At 59.9% G+C, this 19,022-nt stretch overlaps 2 protein-coding genes and 2 non-coding genes across 4 annotated transcripts in view; all 4 read left to right on the top strand.

The window, feature by feature from the left end:
- SF3B3 (splicing factor 3b subunit 3) overlaps positions 1 to 8,387 on the top strand; it is a 30,902-nt gene extending 22,515 nt beyond the window's left edge. Inside the window, exons 20-26 of the mRNA XM_062586400.1 lie at positions 876 to 1,032; positions 2,464 to 2,589; positions 3,732 to 3,944; positions 4,888 to 4,986; positions 5,448 to 5,591; positions 6,335 to 6,439; positions 7,445 to 8,387. Of these exons, the coding sequence (XP_062442384.1) occupies positions 876 to 1,032; positions 2,464 to 2,589; positions 3,732 to 3,944; positions 4,888 to 4,986; positions 5,448 to 5,591; positions 6,335 to 6,439; positions 7,445 to 7,585 (985 nt within the window). The 3' untranslated portion in view covers positions 7,586 to 8,387. The remainder of the gene's footprint in view (positions 1 to 875; positions 1,033 to 2,463; positions 2,590 to 3,731; positions 3,945 to 4,887; positions 4,987 to 5,447; positions 5,592 to 6,334; positions 6,440 to 7,444) is intronic.
- Positions 8,388 to 12,105: 3,718 nt separating this feature from the next.
- On the top strand, positions 12,106 to 18,314 carry IL34 (interleukin 34). Its single transcript, XM_062586582.1, has 6 exons — positions 12,106 to 12,476; positions 12,571 to 12,674; positions 13,002 to 13,079; positions 13,342 to 13,515; positions 16,269 to 16,407; positions 16,554 to 18,314. Exons 1-6 carry the CDS (start codon positions 12,449 to 12,451, stop codon positions 16,571 to 16,573), a joined length of 543 nt encoding a protein of 180 aa, XP_062442566.1. The 5' UTR covers positions 12,106 to 12,448; the 3' UTR covers positions 16,574 to 18,314.
- TRNAG-GCC (transfer RNA glycine (anticodon GCC)) lies at positions 13,877 to 13,947 on the top strand. Its single transcript has one exon. It is a non-coding gene; the product is annotated as a tRNA-Gly (tRNA).
- Positions 15,568 to 15,638, top strand: TRNAG-GCC (transfer RNA glycine (anticodon GCC)). Its single transcript has one exon. It is a non-coding gene; the product is annotated as a tRNA-Gly (tRNA).
- Positions 18,315 to 19,022: the final 708 nt, after the last annotated feature.

Raw genomic sequence — 19,022 nt, 5'->3', positions numbered from 1 at the left:
CAAGGATCTCCACTTGTGATAAATCTTAGTATTTTTCCTTGTTTTGCTAAGCTGTTAATGACTTGAAGGGCAAATGTAGCGTGTTACTGAGAGACAGAGTTTAAATGCCAGGAGTGATTTCCATGGGCTTAAAACTTTGCCTTCCTTTCCTTCCTTTCCCACTCTGATCTGTCTGCATGGTGTACCCCTCCAAATGTGTTCACTGGACTGCAGCATGTGAAGAACAACACTAGGATGTGAATAATAGATAAGAGAACTGGAAGCATAAGAATAAGCTGCTGTCCCTCACTTCCTCCTCTTTTTCAGATCATCTGATAGAGTAAATGGGAAGGAAATGTTGGAGGGACTAGCTGGGGAAGGCCAACGCAATTACTGCAAAGAATAGTGAGTGGGTAGGAGAAGGAAATGCTTCAGCAGGTGGAGTGGAGTTGCATCATGCTAGTCCAAAAGACTGACTCTGTCTTGTTTTGGCCAGGACTCCCAACCTGGCTGAGCTAAGTGTTGAGCAGGAAATAACACTGAAAGATGAGGAAGGTTGTGTGTACATCCCCAGATTGGAACAGCCTTTGAAAAACAGTTTTTAGTACAGGCTTGTACATTACTAGGCTTCGTCCAGCCTATGAGTGCGTCAAAGTAATGTGTTGGGCATATGAGCACATCTTTTTTTTATGGGGAGGAGGGAAGAATGAAGGAATCTACTTGAAATGTTTCTGCAAGGGGGAAGAATGACCACTGAAAATTAAATTTCGGTGCTTGAAGGTTACACTTCCAAACCTCTGTCTAGCGAGATGTGAGTCGTGTTGTCAGAGAATCCAGTGTGTGTGTGGCACTGGTTTCTGTGTCCTGATCACACTGGTTTGTCTTGTCACCCCTAGTGTGGCTGTGTGCCGGTTCTCCAATACTGGTGATGAGTGGTATGTGCTGGTTGGAGTCGCAAAGGACTTGATTCTGAACCCACGCTCGGTTGCTGGAGGATTTGTCTATACGTACAAGCTGGTGAACAGTGGCGAGAAGCTGGAGTTTTTGCACAAGGTGAGAGAGAGAGAAGCGGTTTTGTTTGTCTCTGGGATGTCTCGGGCATTTTTGGGCAGTGTTGGAATAGCTGTTTCTTCACCCTGAATGATACAGTAGCATTGCAGGACTCTCACTGAATCCTGGGTAAGATCGTCATGCTGGTATGACACGCACAGGAAACAGCCTCAGAGGAAATCGGTTACCTCCTCCAAAATCACTTGGGACATCTTATGCAAAGCTGAGATTTGAATACAGATCTCCTGAGAGTCCTAGTCCTCTGCCTTAGCTACGATCTCACCCGTCTAATTGGTGGATGGGGCAGGAGCAGTGTTTTCCATGTCACAGGGAGGGGAGAAACACAGCTCTGTTTCCATTTTGGAACATGAGCTCAGAGAGCTGCTGTGAAGGTTTGTTTACAAAGCAAATTGGGCCTTGGTGATAAAGGCTCTCAGTCCTTGGCTCGACACATCATGCTAGTGTGAGCTGTCATCTGTCCTGTGGTGCTGTTTTGGTTGCGTGTAGAAATGATTATCCTCCTAGTGACCAACCCACTTGACAGGTCTCTGGGGCTTTAGTGGGGGTTTCTGCTAAACTGTGTTAAAATAAAAATCTGTTTTTCTTCCCACGTGCTTCGAGCATGGCTGAGGCTTGGGCAAATGAGCGCATGAAAAGGAATGTTGTGGCTTCCTTCACTTCCTATGGTCCTGATGCAACAAGTGGGTTCAGTCTTGGAGCAGGGCCTTTTCTCGTGCCTTTGAACACTCACTTTGGAGTTGACCGAGTTGATTGTATGAGATAACTGGTCTTAGCCAATGCAGGCAAGCTAACAGCGCTGTAACTTGAAACCCCCAACAAATTCAGTCTCTCCGCTGTAGCTGATCATTTTGAATTAATTAAGTGTGCTCTAGCGATACAGAATTTTCAGCCCTGTCTGAGTTAGTATAGCTGTGGGCACGCTGACATCGTTCAGGTTTAACGCTTTCTTCTGTAGCAGCTCCAGAGCATCCATGGTAGATGCTGAGCTAGATTCATGCCTTTGTTCTAAAAACAGACGATCTGGATGACTTCAGGCAAATCTTTCTGTTGGCGATAAAGCAAAAGCAGCAACTGAGGTAACAAGATCTTTCTTGCCTTGCTGCCTCTTCTGTGTAGGATTCTTGCAGCAGTCTTGTACTTCAGTTGAAGGTACACTGCCAGGATTGTTATCTGTATAGTACCCAGTGCTCTGTTAGCACCACATATGGTAGGAGCTCTTGTTGAAAGGCCCACAGAGGACTGACCCATTGCCTCTCCTGTAGAAAAAGGTTATGATTAGCCTTTTGCATTGAATGTGTTGGCACAGGACAAGAAACTTCAGCTGAGCCACTGGGTGGATCCAGTCTGAAGTGTGATGTGAGCTTAGTTCTGTTAATGGGGTCTCACACGTCTTCCTGTTACATCTCTTTCTAGACCCCTGTGGAGGAGGTTCCTGCAGCCATTGCCCCGTTCCAAGGTAGAGTCTTGATTGGAGTTGGAAAGCTCTTGCGTGTATATGATCTGGGCAAGAAGAAACTGCTTCGGAAGTGTGAGAATAAGGTAATGGCTCATGTTCTTGGCTAAGGCTGTTACTTGGGGCCAGTGATACCTTATAGCGTGAGTGAAGCAAGGCTTTAGCTGCTCCTCCAGCCCGAGTGTGCCTGTGCACTTAGACTTCAGCAGTGTGCCCTTGCACTCCTGTGCAATACTGGAGTGCCTCGGGTACACACATCTGGAGTAACGTGGCAGCTCTGGCAGGACCGAACTGTTATACTGCCACTTTGCATCCTAGGCACATGTTTTACTATGACTGTCCAAATAGTTGCGTGTTGTGTTTCACACCAGCTCAATGCATGGCTATTAATGGAGCTGTGCAGGAGTTTTGCAGATCTGCAGAGGCAATGCCTTTTATCCATCTGCTGCTATCCTGCTGTGTAAGTGTGAGAGGTGTCATCCAGATAGAAAATGACAACTGCTGGAAATCTTCCCTTAAGTGATCAGTAGGCTGGAAATAGAAGTTGGAGGATGCATATGAGTTCCTCTTAAGATCACCACAGTCCTGAAAAGAGGCTTTGTCCTCTTAGACGTAGATGGTCCTTCTTGCCTAGCTTCTCTGATACTATGAGGAAAAGAAATTGCTGAGCTTGGTTTTCTAACACTGATTTCCTGCTCCTTTTTCCCTCCTGCAAAGTATACAAACCTGTGCCAGTTGCTGGTTAGCCCTGCAGAAAGAACTCCCAACAAGCCCACAGGCAAACTGGGAATGCCTCCCACTAAAATATGACTGAGAATACTCGTGAAAAACTGAAGCTCTCCTTCTCAAGTCCTTCATGACCAGAGCAGTGGAGGGACACAAGCAATGCTTCTGGCCTGCCAGCTTGCAGGACTGTCTCTAGCATCTCTTTGCAGGCTTGCCAGCAGTGTTTGTTTGCTCTTGGGATGTCATTCATGTAAAGCTGGCTGAGAATGATGCCTGGGGGACATCAGGTTGCAAGGGCTCTGCGTTGGCAGTATATTTGGGTTGGAGCCATAGCATGTCATAAATGAGCAAGGTAGTTTTGGCAAAAATGATGAGGAATGATGAGTGAGCCATATTTCAAAGGGAAATGTGGTAAAAATTGGATTGAGTAGGGTGGAGCTCACGGGTAAACTGTGCTTCCCTCTTTGAGGCACTTAGGTCTTGTTTTTCTTTCCCTCAAAAGCACATTGCCAACTATATCTGTGGCATCCAAACCATTGGGCACAGAGTGATTGTTTCAGATGTTCAGGAGAGTTTCATTTGGGTGCGCTACAAAAGGAATGAGAACCAACTCATTATCTTTGCGGATGACACCTATCCCCGGTGGGTCACTACAGCAACTCTCCTGGATTATGACACAGTGGCTGGAGCAGACAAATTTGGCAACATCTGTGTGGTGAGTGTGCATCTAAGTTGTTGGGGCCTTTCGGACATGACACATTTTTCCTTAGAATATCCATGATTTGTCTTAAAAGAATGAGAATCTGTGCGTAGTTGGAGACAACGCCCTGTACCGTGCATTTGTTTTCAAGGGATGACTAGCTTTCATCGTAGTGGGCTGGCTGGAATTTATCAGTTTGTTAGTTAAAGCAAACAAGTGAAAATCTCAGCAGGTCAGAAACCACTTTATTCCTGAAGCATTCAGTAACTTCTGTTTAAAAAATGTTTAAGCTTAAAAACCCTAAATGTGCTGTGAGTGAGCCTTGAAACCACGCTTGCAGTTGTTGTGGAAGAGCCTAGGAGAACTTGTGTCAAGGTTCTCTCTCTTACTTTCACTGACTAAAATCTCAGCTCTGGCATTTAGCTTCCTCTGTCACTTCCTCTTGAAAGCTGGCTTTGTCTTTGCTGACACTTCCCTGGTTGGCTGAATTTCAGCTGCAGAGGAAGACAGAAGAGATGGGTTTTGTGCCAGAACTTTGATCTCTTTCTGAAGCGTGCTCGGGTGCTTTGGAGTTCAGAGTTCAGCAAGGGTCAAATGTTGCACCTGCAAGATCTGGCCAACTCATGTAAATCCATCCTACGTTTCCCAGACATCCATCAGACTGTTTCGTTGGTGGGACCTACCTTCAAAACAGTATGTTTTGACCTTATCCCCAGCCTGACCTGCAAATTTCAGGCTAGGCAGAGGCCAGGGCCTGTCATCAAGTTCTGTCCGTGTTTTCCTTCTGAGCGCTTGACGGCATGGTTGTCTTTTAGCTCTGAAGGCTTTGTCGGAGGGGGAATGCATGATCTTACTGCAAGTGGTTTTTAAGCGACTCCTCTACATCCTTCTAGAGCCCACAAGGATTCTCCAAAAATCTTCTGCAGCTTGTTGACTCTTTCCTTCTCTTTCAACACAGGTGAGACTGCCCCCCAACACAAACGATGAGGTAGATGAGGATCCCACAGGCAACAAAGCTCTCTGGGATAGGGGGCTTCTTAACGGAGCATCGCAGAAGGTAGCGTTTCATCGGAAGCACGCAGTTACTGGGGGAAAGGGCAGGGTTCCCTTTCTGTGAAGCCCTCCGCAGTGGCGCCTGGCCGATGTACTGGCAGTTCCGTACCTTCCCTGCTGTGCTGTGACTGATCAGTCGTTATTGTTACCAGGAGCCAAGTTCTGTCTCTGAAGTCATGGTCCATGCCTATTTGGTGATGTTTGATTGAAGCAATATGCTCACTTTCTTTTCCTGCTTTCCCTCATTACCTGCATCTGTATGTCAGCTCAAGAGGGTAATTCAGCAGCATGCTGAGTTTTGCCATCTGGTCACAGGTGGAAGGCACTTCCTCTTTAGAAAGCAGTCTCAGAACTAGCAGGTGGTTGAATTTATTCTGCTCTCTTCTCTCAAGCCTTTAGTCTTTTGCTTTTATGTAAGCTAAAGAACAACACTGATTCTTTTCTTCTTTCTGTGTTGGCCTGCAGGCTGAAGTGATTATGAATTATCATGTCGGAGAGACCGTGCTTTCCTTACAGAAGACCACACTGATCCCAGGAGGCTCTGAATCTCTTGTCTATACCACATTATCAGGGGGTATAGGAATCCTGGTCCCTTTTACTTCCCACGAGGTAAGCAGACCGCATCATTATACTGCAGTTTACGCTCTTTTTTGCTATCTTCCCCAGCCAGCATATTAATGATCTCTTGAGGGTGTCTCTAGGGCTCTGCAGTGCATTAAAACCAGGGCTGCAGGAAAACTTGCATCTGTGGGACAGGTTGAGATGCAAAGGGGAAGAGGAGCTTGAAAATTCTTTTCTTCTGCATCTCTTCCTCTAGGAATTGAAAGCTTCTCTTGATGCATTGCTGTTAAATCTGCACATATTCCAGACAAGTTGCTCTTGGGTGACTTAGCATCTCTTAGGAGGGTGTCTTATGGCCTTTTTTCTGTGTAGGGATGTGTAGCCTGTGAACTCTGTTGGCCACACACTGGTGCTGCTCAAGCCCTGAAGACTGTATTCACTGCTCAGTTTGCTGTGGCCCGCTGGAGGAGCGTATGCCAAAACATTTGCTCGTTAAACTGCACCTCCATACTGCACAGCTGCTATGTGCTCCAGCTCACGGGAGTCTGAGCCTGGCCAAGGTGGCATAGTGACTCTTGCTTTGGCTATTTAGCTCTGTTGCGAGTGCTCAAAGGTTGGAAGTGGAGTGAGACCAGAGCTTGGCCGTAGGGTGCAGGGGGTTCTCTGGCAGAACCTGATAATGGCGGTGTTATAGCCAGCACAGGAATGCCCAGCTGATGGGAGTCTTGCCTTGGCATCGGTGTGATAAAGTGTGTAGCAAACTATTCTCTTACTGGTCATTGTACTTTCAGGATCATGACTTCTTCCAGCATGTGGAAATGCACTTGAGATCTGAGCACCCTCCTCTCTGTGGACGAGATCACCTCAGTTTCCGCTCCTACTATTTCCCCGTGAAGGTAGGTGTGAGTGTGTAGGGTCAGCTGGTCGCTGGGGTTCAGAGGCTTGCTGTGGGATGTGGATGCACTGATAAATAGCAAGTCAGGGTTGCTGTTTAGTGGGGAAGACTGGGGCATTGTGAACCAAAGCTGATAAAGCAACTGTGGCAGTAACTGGAGCTAGAGTTTGAGTAGCACTCTCTAAGGAGAGGAGTAGGAGTACAAGCACTTAATACAGTGTCTGTTTTAGTTTCTTAACCTTTATAATGAGTCTTCTGAGGGTTGGTTTTGAGACCCAAGCCCAGAGGTGCTGCTGCAGCACTTCTCTGCTTGCCAGAGCATCTCCTTTTTCCATCAGAAGAGGCATTACATAGCTTTTTGTATGGCTGGGTCAGACTGGATGTTTCCTGGGGAGTATGCTTTTTCACCACAATTGAAAAGGGTAATCTCATCAGAAATAGGCAGGAATAAGCTGTTTCTTATTTCGAGGAGATATATTTGAAACTGTTGACTGTTAAATGCTGCAAGCAGAATTATGTATATAGTACCAGTCAGGAAACTGCTCCAGCAACTGAAACTGCCCAAACACAGAGGGCATTTTTGTTCTTGATGGCCCTGAGGCTGACGTACAACACGCAGGATCTCAGAGGCCTTTGGCATCTGACTGGAGATGCTTGCCTTTTGCATCTCTTTCCTGGTGGCCTCCATCAGCCTTTCCAGCGTAGTGCTTAAGATTGTGCTAGCTGAGGCTTGCTGGTCTGTCAGACCAGTCGTCCCTTCCCTTGTGATTCTTCGGCTGAACCCAGGCTTTCTGGGTTTCTCCTTCTTTAATCAGGCTGGCCAGTAATTAGTTTGATGCTAACTGCTGCTATTCAGCAGATGAGGTCACTTAGCATGGTCTTGTTTCCAGGATGGGATTAAGAAGCTTTTGGGAACAAGCTGTTTGTTGCCATTTTTCCCCATTTAGGTAGGGTTCAGTGCCTCTGTGTTGTGTAGATTGAATGCTCTCTTCCCTTTCCCCCCCAGAATGTGATCGATGGGGACTTGTGTGAGCAGTTTAACTCCATGGAGCCTAACAAACAGAAGAATGTGGCCGAAGAGCTGGACCGGACCCCACCAGAGGTGTCCAAGAAGCTGGAAGACATCCGTACGCGCTATGCTTTCTAAGTGGCAGCTGGCAGGAGCAGAGCTTCTTGCTGGGTTCCTATGGACACTCTTCCAAGCACAGTTGGAAGGAGGAATATGTGCTTTTTTTCCTTTTTAAATATTGGTTTGCTCCTCTTGGTTTATGTTCCGAAGTAACGTGATTCCTGTAAACGCAGTATCAGAAATTAGGTCTCCTAGCACATCCTGCTGCTTACGTGAAGGCTCCTGACCCTGAGTTTCAGCCAGGCTGACTCCCTCTTGGGAAGTGCTCAAGGAAGAGTGCAGACTGACCCTCAGCCCCATTTCTGGGTCAGGCCTGTGGCTCCCTTCTGCCTTCAGAATGAGGGAGTCGGAGGCCTTTTCTGCTGGCCTTCCAGTGGCCTTGCAGAGGGGCATATAGGGCAGATCCAGCTGAGCCTCTGTAGGTTCAAATGGATTTTGCAGCTCCCTAGCATTTTGGTAAAGGAAACAGCTGCAGCCTGACTCAGGGTTGCCAGGCCCCTTTTAGTAGTCAGTAGCGAGAGGATCTGGGCTTCCACTAGCTCAGCCTGTGGGAAGCCTGGCTGTGTGTACTGTGTGCAACTGTCACACTTGCCTTGAATGTTTCCTTTTGAATTGCAAGGGATTTTCAGACTCACCATTTTTGACTGTTTTCCCTGTAAATAGAGTTTTGTACAATGTTGACTCTCTTGGGGGTGGGGAAGAGCAAGGCCTGAGTCTGGGACTTGATTTGTTTCATAATAACTTTGGCAAGAGTGGAGTCCTGTCTCCAAGCTGTGACTGAGAGCAGCACATGAAGAATAAAAGCCTGTTTTTTAACTCATCTGACTCCGAGGCTCATCTCCTTTGCAGCAGCTGTTCCTGACCTGGTCAGAGCAAGCACAGGGTGGAGAAGTTCAGCAAGAGTGCAGAAATCTGCACACCCTCAACCTCTCACGCTGCGTGGACGCTTGAGCCCTGCTGCAGCCCTGCAGGTGGTAGCTTGAAAGCCCCCCTCCTCCCCCCTTCCCTGCCTGCTCCGCCTGGAGCTGGCTGCGGGCTCGGCAGCGTGTCCAGCAGCCAGAGCTGCTCTCCTGCAGTGTCCGTCTGCTTCAGCAAAATAGCTGAAAGTGCAGGCCAGGGATGGGATGTGCCCAGAGAGGGGAGAAAAAATGGGCAAAGCATTGAGTGGACTGGGGAAAAATGCTCTTACATGAGGGTGCTCCATACAGGAGCTAAAGCTGGTGCAGGGCCTTGAGCTGCGGTCCTGCATGTGGCTTGTAATGCCCTGGGAGCGTGCTTGGGTGCTGGCAGCACCCAGTGCTCCCAGGCCTGCGCTTCCCGTATTCCTCCTCCAGCGTGCTGTGACTCCTGCTGTTCGGGGTCAGAGAATACTTCCTCCAGGGCCCCAGCAGCATTCAGCGTTAGACACGGTCACCTTGCCTCAAGGGTGAAATCAGAGCCGAGGTGGCTCTGGGTGTTCCCAAACACCCACGGTCACCTTGCCTCAAGGGTGAAATCAGAGCCGAGGTGGCTCTGGGTGTTCCCAAACCGGTTCCAAACGCAAGGTTTGCTTCCTTAACTCGCCTAGGTAAACATCTGCCTCTTGGACAGTGCAAAGCCCGGTAGGAGGAGAGGCATGTGGCAGGGGAGGGAGAAACGCTGATTTCCGTGCGGAGAGGGCGTCTGCCTCGTTCTAGGCCTGTTCTCCTGGTCAGGAAGGGTTTCAGAGAGGCTAGATGTGTCCCTGCGCTGCCGATCCCTTCCGGTGATTGCTGGGTGCAGCATGGCCCCAGCCATGGACCTAGAAGAGCCCCTGCGAGCTGGGGTGAGCTTGGGGGGGCGTTGAGGGTTCGTCGGAGCGAGGGGGGGATGGATCTCCAGGAAAGAGGAGGGCGGTGACCCAGCCTGCGACTGTGCCCCTGAGCCACCTTCGCTGGGCCACCTGCAGCGGGAGGTGGGGGGGAAGGAGGCTGAGCAGCGCGGGGCTGGTGGTGCCTTGGAGCCTGTGGCCGGGGTGTCAGGGACTGAAGGACCCGGAAGGGCTCAGAGCAGGAGCTCTGCCCTGGGAGCCGGAGGAGCCTCCTTTGCCTTTTCCCTGGGTCTTCCAGCGGTGAAGAACCGGGGATGCACCAGGGCAGCGGCGGCGCGGCGAGGCGGAGGCCGGCCAGCGCTGCTCGCAGCACGCGCCCTCCTCTCCCCTGGGGCGCCTGCAGCCGCCCCGGCTCTGCTCCCGCTGCCGCTCCGGGGGAAGTTGTGGCGAGCGCCGAAGGCCTTGCGTGCCGGCTGAGGCCGTTTGGCTTGGGATAGCACCAGCGGCGATTTCCAGCAAACCGCCTCCGAGGCCGGGCCGGGGAAGCGCTGCGTTTCCCCCTTTCCCTCGTGCTGCCGAGCCAGCGCCGGCGTGGGCAGAAAACGCTGTTAAATGGCTGCCTCGACCGCCGCTGGGCTCGCTGCAAGCGAAGCCCCCGCGGCTGCGGAGACGAGCCGGAGCCGGTCCCCCCCCCCCCGCTAGGAGCCTTGCCCCGAGCCCGGCTCCCGGCTGCCCCTCGGGTCTCCCGCGCCGCGGCGCCCGGGAAGGTGGGAGCCGAAGACGGGAAGCGAGGGCCGTGCCCGGGAGCTTGGCAGCGCAGGGCGCCCGGGCGCTGAGCGGGTGCCAGGGGAATCCCAGCGCGCTCGCCCCGCGCGCAGAGGCGCATTCCTTCCCACGCCATTCCCTGGGAGCGGCTCCTGCTCCCCCCCGAGCTCCCTCCGCGCGGCCGGGCGGGCGGCAGCCGGCGAGGGCCGCGAGCCCGCGCCCGCCGGCGCCCCTCGGGGCGGAGGCGCGGCGCCGGCGCCCGCCCCCTCGAGCGGGGCTGCCCCGCGCGCGCCCGCGCCGGCCCGGCCTCCCGCCCGCCTCCCGGCAAGCGCGGCCCCGCCGCCGCCGCCGCCGCCGCCGCCCGCGGGGAGACGCGTCCCGCGCGCCGCGCCAGGTGGGTCCGCGCGCCGCGTCGCGCGTGGGGCGCGGGCGGGGCGGGGCGGGGGCTGCCGCGCGGCCGGGGCAGGGGCGGGCGCTCCCGTGGGTGTCTCCCCCCCCTTCCCCCCCCCCGCCACCGCCATCCGCGGCAGCGGGCGGCGCGGCGCGGCGCGGCACGGCGTGGGGCGCGGCGTGGGGCGCGGCGTGGGGGTGCGGCGCGGCGCGGCGCGGCGCCGTGCCGGGGGGAGCCGGGGCAGGGGCACAGCGCGGCGCCCTTTGTGTGGGGACGCGGCCCAGCTGCCTTCTCCTGGGGACAGGGCGTGGGGTTATGGCCCGGTCCCTCTCCGTGGGGACGTGGCGCAGCCCCCTCTCTGTGGGGCACGGCACAGGGCCACGGCGCAGCGCCCTTCCCGGGAGCCCTGTGATGCGGGGCCGCAGCACGGCCCCTTCGCGTGGGGACGCGGTGTGGGGACACAGCACAGCCCTGTTCACATGGGGACACGGTGCAGGGACACGGCATGGCCACTTTGCACGGGGACATGGTGCAGGGACACGGCATGGCCCCCTTTGCATGGGGACGCGGTGCGGGGACGTGTCACAGCCCCATTCACGTGGGGACACGGTGCAGGGACATGGCACAGGCCCCTTCACGTGGGGATGCAGTGCAGGGACACGGTGCAGGGACACAGCATGGCCCCTTCGCGTGGGGACGCAGTGCGGGGACACAGCACAGCCCTGTTCACATGGGAACACGGTGCAGGGACATGGCATGGCCACTTTGCACGGGGACATGGTACAGGGGCACAGCGTGGCCCCCTTTGCATGGGGACACGTTGCAGGGACATGTCACAGCCCCATTCACATGGGGACACGGTGCAGGGACACAGCACAGGCCCCTTTGCGTGGGGACATGGTGCAGGGACACGGCACAGCCCTGTTCACATGGGGACACGGTGCAGGGACACAGCACAGGCCCCTTTGCGTGGGGATGCTGTGCAGGGACATGTCACAACCTTCTTTGCATGGGGACATAGTGTAGGGACATTCACAGGCCCTTTCACGTGGGGACGTGGTGCAGGGACACGGCACAGCCTCCTTTGCATGGGGACACAGTACAGGGACATGTCACGACCCCTCTGCATGGGGACACGGTGCAGGGACATGGGAAGACCTCTTCACGTGGGGACATGGTGCAGGGACATGTCACAGCCTCCTTTGCACGGGGTCATGGTGCGGGGACATGTCACGGCCCCTTTGCAAGGGGACACGGTGCAGGGACACGGCACGACCCCTCCGCGTGGGGACGCGGTGCAGGGCACGGCTGCCCGAGGCCCTTTCTGCTGCCACCAGCCCGCCGGGGCAAAGTCCCCGGCTCCGACCCGCGCGCGTCCTGGGCACGGGCCGAGCCGGGAGCCAGCCCTGGAAATTCCCTTCCTCTCCAAGTGGGCTGGCGAGGGAAGTCCTGCCCCGGCGAGATTAGACTCCGGCGAGCGGCGCGGCGCGCGCAGAGCCGTCCCTGGCCGGGCGGCGTGGCGCGACGCGAGGCGCCCGTGCCGCGGGGTGACGGGCGCCGCGCGAGCGCGCCGCCGGCTCTTTCTCCGCGCAGCTCGGAGCGGGCCGAGCTCGGCGGCGCATCCCGAGCCCCCGGCCCCGCCGCGGCGCCTCCGGCCCTCCCCGCTCCCGGCGCCCTGCGATGGACCGAGGAGCTGCCGCCCGCCCGCCGCCCGCCGCCGAGCACGCCGAGGCCAGCGCGGCCGCCGAGGGCAATTAGCCCCTCGGCCCATGGCCGGGGGCGGCTGCCGGCGGCTCCAGCGCACCGGCCCCCCGCCGCCCGCGGAGCGCCGCCGAGGAGGCTCCTGGCACCCGCGAGGCCCGCCGGCCCCGAGCGCTCCGGCCATGTAGGCGCAGCCCGCCGCTCCGCCGCCCGCCGCCGCCGCCCGCCCGCCGCCATGCGACGGGGCTTCGCGGCCGTCCTGTGTGAGTAGAGGGCGGGCGGGGGGCGGCGGGGCGGCGCGTCGCCGCGGGGCCCCGCTCCGCCGCGGGCTGACGTCGGCCCGTGCCCGCCGCCCAGGTGTGCTGGCTGTGATGGGGCTGGAGGCCGCGGCGCTGGGCGACTGCGAGATCACCCGACTGCTGCAGGACAAGCTGCGCTACGACATGCGCCTGCAGTACATGGTAACCGCTTCGCCGCGCCGGCGAGCCGTGTTCCCCCCCCCCCCAACCCCATCCCTGCCGCCGCCGCCCCGAGCGCCGCCGCGGGCACCCGCTGCCGGAGCTGCCCGCTGCTCTGCCCCCCGAGCCCCGCGGCCTCGCGCCTCCGTGCGCCGCCCCGGCTGCTCCGCGCTCGGGCTTGGCGCCGTTCCTGCCCCGCCGGTGCCGCGGCGCGCCGGCCCGCGCCCGCTCTTGGGCTTTGCCAGCGCGGGTGGGTGGGCCGTGCCCGTGCCGTGCCCGCTGGCGCGGCCCCGAGCTGCCAGGCTCTCTGTCTCTCTCTCGCCCTTCCAGAAGCACTATTTCCCCATCGACTACACCGTGCAGGTCCAGTACGAAGAGGTGCTGAGGCCGTCCAACATCACCCGCCTGGTAAGGCGCCGGTGCTGAGCTCGTGGGTGCAGCGCTGGGCCCTGGGGTGCTGAGCCCGGGGACGACCCCTTTCCTCCCCCACACGCTGCGTGCCAGCCCTGGGTGGCCGCTTTGGTGGCCTCACCGGGCGCCACCCTCGCGGTGGGCTGGGCAGGGTGTTCCCGAAGTGGGGGTGGAGGGTCTCGGGGGTGCCGGGGGGCTGCGGGCATCGGGGGCCCTCCCGTCCCGCTGGCTCTGACCCAGAGCACCCTCTCGCCCGCAGCGCAACGGGACGGCGTCGGAGGCAGCGCTGCGGTACCTCTGGTTCCACGTCAGCACCCAGGCGCTGCTGAGGATCCGCGAGGTGCTGCCGGAGAAGCACCCGTCCTGGAAGTACACGCAGGAGCTGTGCCAGCTCTTCGACGCCCTGGGCAGGGAGTACAGCCAGTACCGGCAGGTGGGGAGCCCCCCGGCCCCCACCCCTGCCCGGCCGCACGTTCGCCCGGCCGAGAGGTGCCTGGGTGCTGCCTGCACGCGCGGCGTGCGAGCACGCAGCATGCGTGCGCCGGTACACGCGTGGTGCATGAACACCAGCTGCCCTGTGTCAAGCACGGGGCACGCACAGGCACACGCCTCACAGGCGCGTGTGCACCACGCCTGCACACGCGGGGTCCCTACACCCGTGGCGGTGCTGTGCTTGGCTGGGGGTGTGTATGCGTGTGTGGGGGGGTCCTGCACCCTGCCCGGGGCAGCACCTGCACCACACTGCCCAGCTGGCGGGGCCGTGGGGCAGCTGTGCGGGACGCCCCACAGCTGGAGCATTGGTGGTTCAGTGGTAGAATTCTCGCCTGCCACGCGGGAGGCCCGGGTTCGATTCCCGGCCAATGCAGCCCTGCTTTTTGCCCTGGTGCGTTTTGGTCGTGAGAGCGGTGGCTTGTCACTGTTTGGACTCCAGTGTGAACCCAAAGTGTTGGTGGGGGTTGGTGTTTGCACTGGGGCAGAGGAGCCTGAATTTAGCCCAGGCCTCTTGACATGGTGTTAACTATGGAGCCTAATGACAACATGTTAACTCTGGAGCCTAATGACAACGCCATTAATCCTGTTGATGTCTCAGGAAGCAGAAACAGGCTCTCTGGTGGCTTGAGCCCCTGAAATCACACCAATCATCTGTTTGGCTCCTTTTCCCTGGGGGCTTCCAGACAGTGGCGACCACCCTCACTGCCCTTGGACCCCCTCCCCGCCCTGGTTCACGGGAGGAGAGGCCAAGCAGGCAGGAGTCACTCACTCTGGGATGCGCGGGGTCCCCTGGAGCTGCGCCCTGGCGAGGGCTGCGTGGCCGGGATGCGCATGGTCCCCTGGAGCAGCACCCCGGTGGGGGCTGCGTGGCTGGGACGTGCGGGGTCCCCTGGAGCTGCGCCCCGGTGGGGGCTGTGTGGCCAGGCTGCACCAGGTCCCCTGGAGCTGCGCCCCGGCGGGGGCTGCGTGGCCGGACTGCGCGGGGTCCCCTGGAGCTGCACCCTGGCGAGGGCTGCGTGGCCAGGCTGCGTGGGGTCTCCTGGAGCTGCGCCCTGGCGGGGGCTGCGTGGCCAGGACACACGGGGTGCCCTGGAGCTGCGCCGCAGCGGGGGCTGCGTGGCCAGGCTGCGCGGGGTCCCCTGGAGCTGCGCCCCGACGGGGGCTGCGTGGCCGGGCTGCGCGGGGTCCCCTGGAGCTGCGCCCCGGTGGGGGCTGCGTGGGGTCCCCTGGAGCTGTGCCCCGGCGGGGGCTGCGTGGGGTCCCCTGGAGCTGCGCCCCGGTGGGGGCTGCGTGGGGTCCCCTGGAGCTGCGCCCCGACGGGGGCTGCGTGGCCGGGCTGCGCGGGGTCCCCTGGAGCTGCGCCCCGGCGGGGGCTGCGTGGCCGGACTGCGCGGGGTCCCCTGGAGCTGCACCCTGGCGAGGGCTGCGTGGCCAGGCTGCGTGGGGTCTCCTGGAGCTGCGCCCTGGCGGGGGCTGCGTGGCCAGGACACACGGGGTGCCCTGGAGCTGCGCCGCAGCGGGGGCTGCGTGGCCGGGCTGCGCGGGGTCCCCTGGAGCTGCGCCCCGGCGGGGGCTGCATGGCCAGGCTGCGCGGGGTCCCCTGGAGCTGCGCCCCGGTGGGGGCTGCGTGGGGTCCCCTGGAGCTGCGCCCCGGTGGGGGCTGCATGGCCAGGCTGCGCGGGGTCCCCTGGAGCTGCGCCCCGGTGGGGGCTGCGTGGGGTCCCCTGGAGCTGTGCCCCGGCGGGGGCTGCATGGCCGGGCTGCGCGGGGTCCCCTGGAGCTGCGCCCCGGTGGGGGCTGCGTGGCCAGGCTGTGCGGGGTCCCCTGGAGCTGCGCCCCGGTGGGGGCTGCGTGGGGTCCCCTGGAGCTGCGCCCCGGCAGGGGCTGCGTGGCCGGGCGGGCTGGAGGGCAGCCCTGTGCTTGCCCTGCTCAGCACCAGGCTGCCCATCTGGCGGGGCCGTGGGGCAGCTGTGCGGGACACCCCACAGCTGGAGCATTGGTGGTTCAGTGGTAGAATTCTCGCCTGCCACGCGGGAGGCCCGGGTTCGATTCCCGGCCAATGCAACGGTGGAGTTGTTTTTTTTTGCTTTTTCCTTCCCCTTCCCCTCTGGAAAAAGCAATCGCTTTTTTTCAGCGTCCACTGCCAGCCCCGGTACACGGACAGGAGCACCGAGGCCTTCCTGAGCCACCCAGGTGCATCGAGGGGGCTGCACCGGAGTCAACCCCTAAAGCTGCTCCGCTTGCTCCAGAGCAGCCTCTGCCCCGGGCATCCTGGCGGTGCTCGCACCCTTCTGCCCGGCCCTGCAGCTCCTCTGTGGGCTCACGGGGTGGCCCCCACAGTCAGGCAGCGCCAGGGCCGTCCCGCCGCCCCCCCCCCCCCCCCCCCCCCGGCGTGGCTCCTGCTGGGCTGTGGCAGGGCGCGTCCCTGGTTTGGTGGCGCTGGCTGGGTGGCAAGGAGCTGTGCGGATGGAGGCGCGTGATGCTGCTGGGAGGGAGCCAGGGACCCCGGCGTAGCCAGGACCTGGCGCCACACGGACGGGCACTGCAGCGACCCGTGTGCGCAGCGGCTGCTTGCCCACGGTGCCACGGGCATGGTGTTGGGTGCCCTTGGACCGAGCCGGGGAGGGGGGGTGCACCAGCCGCAGAGCTGCCTCCCCCCACCCCCGTGACGCCGGCTGTGCCCTGTCCCCGCAGACGGACGTGGACGTGGTGGTGGCCGACCTGGTGAAACAGGTGCACAGCGCCAGCGCGGAGAGCCGGAGGAAGGCCGTGCGCCCCAAGGCCCTGCTGGACAACTGCCTCAAGGTCATGCGGATGCTGTACAGCAGGACCTGTGAGTGGGGATGGGGACGGCGATGCCCGGGGCGGGGGTGGGCAGGAGCCTCAGGGCGGGTCCTGCAGGGAGGTGGTGGTGGTGCTGGTGGGTACCCGGCGCTGGTGCCCTTCCGCCTGCGATGACGGGTGCGCCCCTCTGCCCAGGTCGCTGGGACTCCACCTAACCGGGTGCTCGCCGTCGCCCGCCGCGCAGCTCGGCGCCTGCCCCCCGCCTCCCCGCGCTGCCCCCGGGACCCCGCTCCGGCGAAGACGGAGTCCGGCCACAGCGGAGGATTGGGGGGCCGGGAGGGGGTGGGGTCCGGCTCCCACACGCTGGGGCTCGGCGCCGGTCCCTTCTCCTGGGCCGATGCGCCCAGCAGCACCCCTGGCGCCTCGCGGCCCTTCTGCGTGGGGGCGGGCCCGGACGCAGCCACCCCGTGGGAAGGTGGCCCCAGACCATGTTGCAAGATGCTGCTTTGTCTTGTCTGCAGCATATGTGATATATATATATATATATATATATTTTATCTCTGGTTTCCTGACATTTTGTATTTTTCCTCAGCTTTCATTAAAAAAAAAATATAAAATAATAATTTTCTTAGCGCTTGTTGCAAATAAGCTTCCGACTGGGTCACTTAAAGGCTCAAACCTTAATCGAAATAAAAGCCAAGCAGACAGAAGCCCAGCTGCCTCGGCCGCCTCTTAATTTGGGGAGTCGTTTTCCTCCCTCAGCTTTTCGGTGCGGCGGGGGAAGGACCCGTCAGAGCCCTGGCTGGTGCCTTCAGCAGCGGCTCCGTCGCGGTGCCGGTGGCCTCTTCCTCCTCCTCCTCCTGGCCTGGCCCCAGCGGCCGGGATGCTCCTTGCTTCCTGCCAGCCCGCGCGCGGGGGCATCGCCTGGCTCGGGGAGACGTGTCCCCTCCACCCCGGCCAGGCTTCCCAACAGCGAGCGTTAAGAGCTGCTGCTAATTATTTCATTTTTATTTTGCTACAGCTTTAATAATAATAATAATAGTAGCAGCAAAGCAGCGCCTCCCTGCTTTCCCGTGCGAGCCGGCGCTGCTGGGTGACTCCCCGCCTGGCTACCGCTGCGTTTAGCGAGCTCCCACGGCGGCCGCCTTCAAAGCCGGTAGCGCAGAGGTGCTTTGCGCCCTGGTTTTCTTGCGCTCTGGGCCTAAGCTTGGCGCCCTCCCTGCCACCTCCCGCCCCAAGGGGCTCTTCGGGGTGCTCCTGGCGCAGCACCCGCCGGCGCCGAGCTCGGCGGGCCTGGGGTGCCCTCTGCTGACGCATCCATTAGTTAGGGGAAAAGCTTCGCATAAAACATTATTATTATATTTTTTTGGAGGGGGCAGAGGGTGGCCTTGGGGACGATGCCCGAGCCCACGTCCTGGTGCTTTCCGGGGCGTCATGCTGCCTGGACCCCCCCACCATCGCCCTCCCCAGGGCCGGGGTGCCCGGCGCCTGGCCCCTGAGGCACGGTGCATCACTCCCGAAGCGCAGCGAGGCTATTTATTAATTACAGTACGACTTTTATTAATACTGGAATCTTCACAGTGCATTCGTTACTTGTAGCAGTGACTATTTAAATCAAGGGCTGGGTGGGAAACAGGGTAATTGCCATGAAGGAGGGGGGGGGGAAGAAAAAAAAAAAAGGAAAACCCCAAACCAAACCAAACCAACGACCCAAACAAGAAAAACAAAACAAAACGAAGGAATAAAAGAAAGAAAAAGAAACGCAGACAAGGGAATGGGAGGGAAGCAGAGGCAGAGACAGGTGCACTGAGGGGAAAAAAATAAATTAAAAAAAAAAGGAACCAGTTAACAACAGCACCAGAAAAGTTACTTCAGTCAAAAGACATTTTTTTTCTTTTCCAAGGAGTTTTTTTGTTCTCTGTACAAAATGAGAAATAAACCCCCCAAAACCCCAAACATTTGTCACTTGTCATCAGCATTTCTGGTCACGATAAAGGGGGGGGGAGGGGGAAGGTGGCGGCGGACGGGCCAGGGCGAGGTTGTAACTAAATCGTTATTACTAAGACGGAGTAAGAAGGAAGGAGGCTGCGATGCGACACACACCGGGGGGGACGGGGGGACGGGGTAGGGGGACGAGCTATGTACAACGTGGGGGCTGCCGGGGGGGCGCGGGGAAGGAGAGGTTGTGCTTTCTTCAAGGCTCCCGGCGGATACCGTGGGAAAGGGGCGGCGGGAGGCCGCAGAGCCCCCGACGGGGCGGCCCCGACGGCGGAGCCGGGGCCCGGCCCTGGGGTGGCGGGGGGGCAGAGCCGGGGCCCGGCCCGGGGGCGGCGGGGGGGCAGAGCCGGGGCCCGGCCCGGGGGCGGCGGGGGGGCAGAGCCGGGGCCCGGCCCGGGGGCGGCGGGGGGCAGAGCCGGGGCCCGGCCCGGGGGTGGCGGGGGGGCAGAGCCGGGGCCCGGCCCGGGGGCGGCGGGGGGCAGAGCCGGGGCCCGGCCCGGGGGCGGCGGGGGGCAGAGCCGGGGCCCGGCCCGGGGGTGGCGGGGGGGCAGAGCCGGGGCCCGGCCCTGGGGTGGCGGGGGGGCAGAGCCGGGGCCCGGCCCGGGGGTGGCGGGGGGGCAGAGCCGGGGCCCGGCCCGGGGGCGGCGGGGGGCAGAGCCGGGGCCC

Source organism: Rhea pennata, chromosome 13 (assembly GCF_028389875.1).
Source record: "Rhea pennata isolate bPtePen1 chromosome 13, bPtePen1.pri, whole genome shotgun sequence".
NCBI classification, from domain to species: Eukaryota; Metazoa; Chordata; class Aves; order Rheiformes; family Rheidae; genus Rhea; species Rhea pennata.
Note: the sequence above shows the minus strand (reverse complement) of the source record. Positions and strands in the feature narration are given on the sequence as shown.

Bases quoted from the DNA above. Each gene is read 5' to 3' on its own strand.
- IL34 (XM_062586582.1), top strand. From the start codon at position 12,449: ATGCGACGGGGCTTCGCGGCCGTCCTGT. The intron at 12,477-12,570 runs GTGAGTAGAGGG...CCCGCCGCCCAG, and splicing joins GGGCTTCGCGGCCGTCCTGT to GTGTGCTGGCTGTGATGGGG. The intron at 16,408-16,553 runs GTGAGTGGGGAT...CCCTCTGCCCAG, and splicing joins GATGCTGTACAGCAGGACCT to GTCGCTGGGACTCCACCTAA.